Genomic DNA, 4,287 nt, shown 5'->3' with positions numbered 1-4,287 from the left:
TCAGATGCTGGTCTGCAGCTCACCATTGATCAGGGCAGCATTGTGAGTCTCCAAGTTGGCGTTGATGATGGCGGCGTCGGTAGCCATGCGGCTCCGGTCCGCCCTGCTGTCGCTGCGCTCGATCTCGTCCAGTCCCGCCACCTTCTTGATGCACAGGACATTCTGAAAGCTCTTCTTGAAGTTGTCTGACAGGAAGGCATACAGGATGGGGTTGGCGCAGCTGTTGGTGTAGCCCAGCACCACCACAAAGTCGAAGGTGCTCTTAACGGCCGAGGTGGGTTTGATAGAGCCAGTGACTGAGGTGACGTTGAAGATGTAGAATGGGAGCCAACAGAGGACGAACACCGCCACCACGATGGACACCATCCGTGTCACCTTACGCTCGGAACGCTTGCGCTTGGTGGAACCCACCCGCATGCCGGACGACTTCACCTGGCAAAAGGAATGGACAGTCAATGGTTTACAATCTCTCAAGTGTAAAGGCACAATGTTCACACTGTAAGACACAGAAACATCTTAAAGGTCACATGCTATGCACATTTTTAGGTTCAAAATTGTTATTTGGGTTTCTACTAGTAACTGTTTTCGTGGTATAGTATTACCAAAAAAACATTTATATTTCTCACAGTGCCATCTCTGAATCTCCTATTTTCAGCCTCTGTCTGGAACGCTCTTTTTTAGCGCCTGTCTCTTTAAGCCCCGCCTTCTAAAAAGCCCAGCCTGCTCCTATTGGACCTGAATCTAACTGCATTTTTGAATGCCAGTTAGATTAAGGTGGATCTTGGGAAGTGCTTATCACAGGTGGATGTAGTGCTAAGTTAGGTTTGTAATTGGCATTAGGTTTGCATGGCTCCTGAGAAATCTGACAGGTTTTTGAAAACTGGTTTTCAGAAGGTTGGAGGTGGAATACAAGAAAGAGGGGTGTTTTTTTCCATACTTTGGGAGTCTCTAGTCACACTGGGGTCCAATATTAATGTTGAAAAACTATAAAAAAGTGCAATTGGTACAGTAGGTGACCTTTTCTGTAATATGCACTTCGAGATGTACCCTTATTTGATATTTTGCAAAGAGCCAACCACGAGGCAGTTGTCTTGGTTAAGCAAACAGATCTGAAGCCAAAAACAATCTGTTACCAAACTGAAGGTTTGGTTTCACTTAGGGTTAGGGTTTTATGCTTGACAATTTAATGGCCAGGAGCAATGACTTTAACAAACAAGCTACAATTGGTTGCTGTCTTTGGCTTATCTAACTTGATAGTGAACAAAATAGTTACTTCACATGTATGCAACAGTGACATTTTGAATTGAGCCATTTACATATATCTACTCAAGTGGCTAAAAGACTTCAACAGTCTTGGTTAAATTTAAGTCATATTGCTAATAATAGAATATCTTGTTACTGAACTTTCAGAATAATAAGGAAGCAAAAAAAGAACATGATGTTACATATATGCATACAGGGGCCGGCTCTCACCTTGATTATAATGAGCAGGTAGCACATGCATATGACTGTCAGCGGCATGAAGAATCCAATGAAGAAGGTGTAGAATATGAAGGCTGTGTAATAGACGTCCTGGGGCTCGGGCCAAATGATCCCACATACTGGCACTTTGTCCAGGCCACTGAAGATCATAGTAGGTAGGATGACTAACAGCGACACAACCCATACTGTCAGGTTAATAAGCTTGGCGAAGCGGGGCTTCCTCCATTTTGTGGACTTAATTGGGTGTACCACAGCCAAGTATCGATCGATGCTCATTACCATCAGACAGAAGATGCTGGTGAACTGATTGAGAGAGTCTGGGAGGGAGTAGAGGGGTGAGGAAAAACAGGTAAGGGATGATATATTTCAAGTGTCGATATCAGTAATTGCTAATGCCTGTTCTTTTGGTCAAGGTAGTATAAAGTGTGATAAAGGCTGTTAGTGAGTCAGGGTGACTAACACTGTTTGGATTGCAACTTCAGTCTAGTCTACACATTGCCATTGTTGTAAAAGGTCTACATTTTCCAACATTTTTAATGAAAAAAAACATCTACAGCAAGGAGATAGTTTGCTTATCTTAAAGGTCACATATTATGTTAGATGCACTTTTTAAATGTGTTCTAACATATCCATACGGTGTGCCTAGAGACTGCCAAAATATTTTAAAAAATAACAATCTCTCCTTTTCTCACTCTCCCCCTTTCTGAAACCACCACCCCTCCCCCCCCAATATACTCCAGTCAGAATTCTCAATTAAAGAAAAACGTATAAGGGACCACTAAGACCATATAATATGGTGTATAATAGAACCGAAAAGTGTATAATATGGGAGCTTTAAGTGCCCTAGAAATCTAACTAAAACAAATTAAAACACAAACAAAATTTGCAACTAAAGAGTCAACATTTAAAAAAGGAAACATGTTTATCTAGGTTTTTTTTCAGATGATTTAGGACAACTCCTTCTTTGGCCAGTTAAACTGCTGCTGCTTTTTTTTTGATACACCCTCTGCTCCAGAACCTACCTACGGTCATGATCACCCTGCACAGCGCCTGTCCAAAGGGCCAGTGCACCAGGGCCAGCTGCATGGCGATGAAGGGCAGGCTCATCATGCACAGAACGTCAGCCACCGCCAGGTTGAGAATGTAGATGTTGGTCACCGTCTTCATTTTGGCGTAGCGCAGGATGACGTATATGACCAAGGCGTTGCCGCACAGCCCCACCGTGCACACCATGAAGTAGATCAGGGTGATGACCACCGAGCTGGTTTTGTCCTGGTGGTGCTGCCTGGTCTCCGAGATGTTCATGTCCAGGTCCGACTCGTTCCCCTGGATGTAGCTGTCGTACAGAAGGGGCTCTGGGATGGACATGTTGGGGGGAGTCTGGGCAAAGGGCCACTGATCCAACGCCATGATGACTACTAAAGGGTTTAAGGGTACTTAAGAGATACAAGTGTCTAAAGATGGCAACAAGTTAAGGGGTAAAGGTGTAATCATAAAAGGATTTTGGAGAAGATGGATAATGATAAGGTTTAAGGTTATGATTTTTCCTGCTTAAACGCATTGGTTTCACCACACAAGGCTGTGGAAAATAGGGAAAGGGACAAAGTTCTAAGATAAAAAGATTATTTTTCAGATTTTGGGGTCTAGGGGTTTGGGCCTCTGGGGATTGGAATGACTGGGGATTTTCATTAACGAGGAATCACAAGTATCACATCCCAGCAGTAGAGTAGCAGTAAAGGAGCAACATAGGTCTATGGAGAGAGAGAGAGAGAGAGAGAGAGAGAGAGAGAGACAATGCAGTGAAAAGAGCAGTTAATATGGCTGTGAAAGAGACAATATTTCTTTTGACAAATAATAATAGTCCAAGCAGATCCACGGCAAACGTTGCAAGGTTGGTTTATTTACATCATTACATGCATGCCTTCGATCAAGGTACGAGTAAAAATATCAAGTTGGTCCACTCCTTGATTATCCGTGCCATGTCCAAATTATGCATGATGTGCACTGTGCAGCTTTTACAAATAAATCAATAAATAATGATAACTCCTTCATTTGAGAAACACAGCAGAGAAGTACAGAAGAGCCTGGAGGGTTGTCAGTGTGAGATGCGCAAACCCCCCAAACACTGGAGATTTTCAAAATTAGCATACTTTTAGCACCAAGGAAGATAGTTTGTTTTAATATTTCATAAAACATGTGCCGGCATCGCTGACCATAAAAATTAATCAGGATTTCTTACTTTGGTGCCATATTTATATCAGTGCTTCGCTTCCATTTCAGCTGTACATCTCATCTGCGCCTGTGATCTTTTACCCACTTTTGAACTCAGTCCAGACCAACACAAAAAAAAAACTAATTACATTGAGCCCAGCAGTCCAGGTCAGGTGTGCAATGCATATGTGTGCGCGTGCGTGTGTTAATGCTTCCCCCATGAATACATACATGCGAAGGTACACCTGACCGCAGCGGGTGAACGGAGAGGCAAATGTTTATTCAATTGATCTCGGGGACAAACAGCTCCGGCGCTGTGCGTGGCAGGATCACTCACTCTAACCCTGCAGTGACAGCAGTCGGCTCAACTCGGTCATCAGTCCATTTCTTGGATATTGCATCATGTTCTTGTATTACATATGGTTGGCCCATTTTGAACTGGTCACTTCATGCTAATGGGCATGGCATCTTATTTCATCTATGGGGAAAAATCTGAATCCAATCAAGCAACCTCTATCAGCCTTTACAAATACATAGGCTTGCAAAAGTATTCATACCCATTACATTGTGTCACGTTACAACCACATACGTACA

The 4,287-nt window shown here is 43.1% G+C and overlaps 1 protein-coding gene across 1 annotated transcript; it reads right to left on the bottom strand.

Annotated features, from left to right (window-relative positions):
- LOC307266949 (somatostatin receptor type 2-like) lies at window positions 1-2,892 on the bottom strand (the record flags this gene model as incomplete). Its single annotated transcript, XM_080049091.1, has 3 exons — window positions 1-432; window positions 1,474-1,799; window positions 2,505-2,892. 3 exons carry the CDS (start codon window positions 2,890-2,892, stop codon window positions 1-3), a joined length of 1,146 nt encoding a protein of 381 aa, XP_079905217.1.
- Between the last annotated feature and the right edge of the window lie 1,395 nt (window positions 2,893-4,287).

The sequence above is a fragment of the Ammodytes marinus genome (assembly GCF_949987685.1).
Source record: "Ammodytes marinus genome assembly, chromosome: 20".
Lineage (NCBI taxonomy): Eukaryota > Metazoa > Chordata > Actinopteri > Uranoscopiformes > Ammodytidae > Ammodytes > Ammodytes marinus.
Note: the sequence above shows the minus strand (reverse complement) of the source record. Positions and strands in the feature narration are given on the sequence as shown.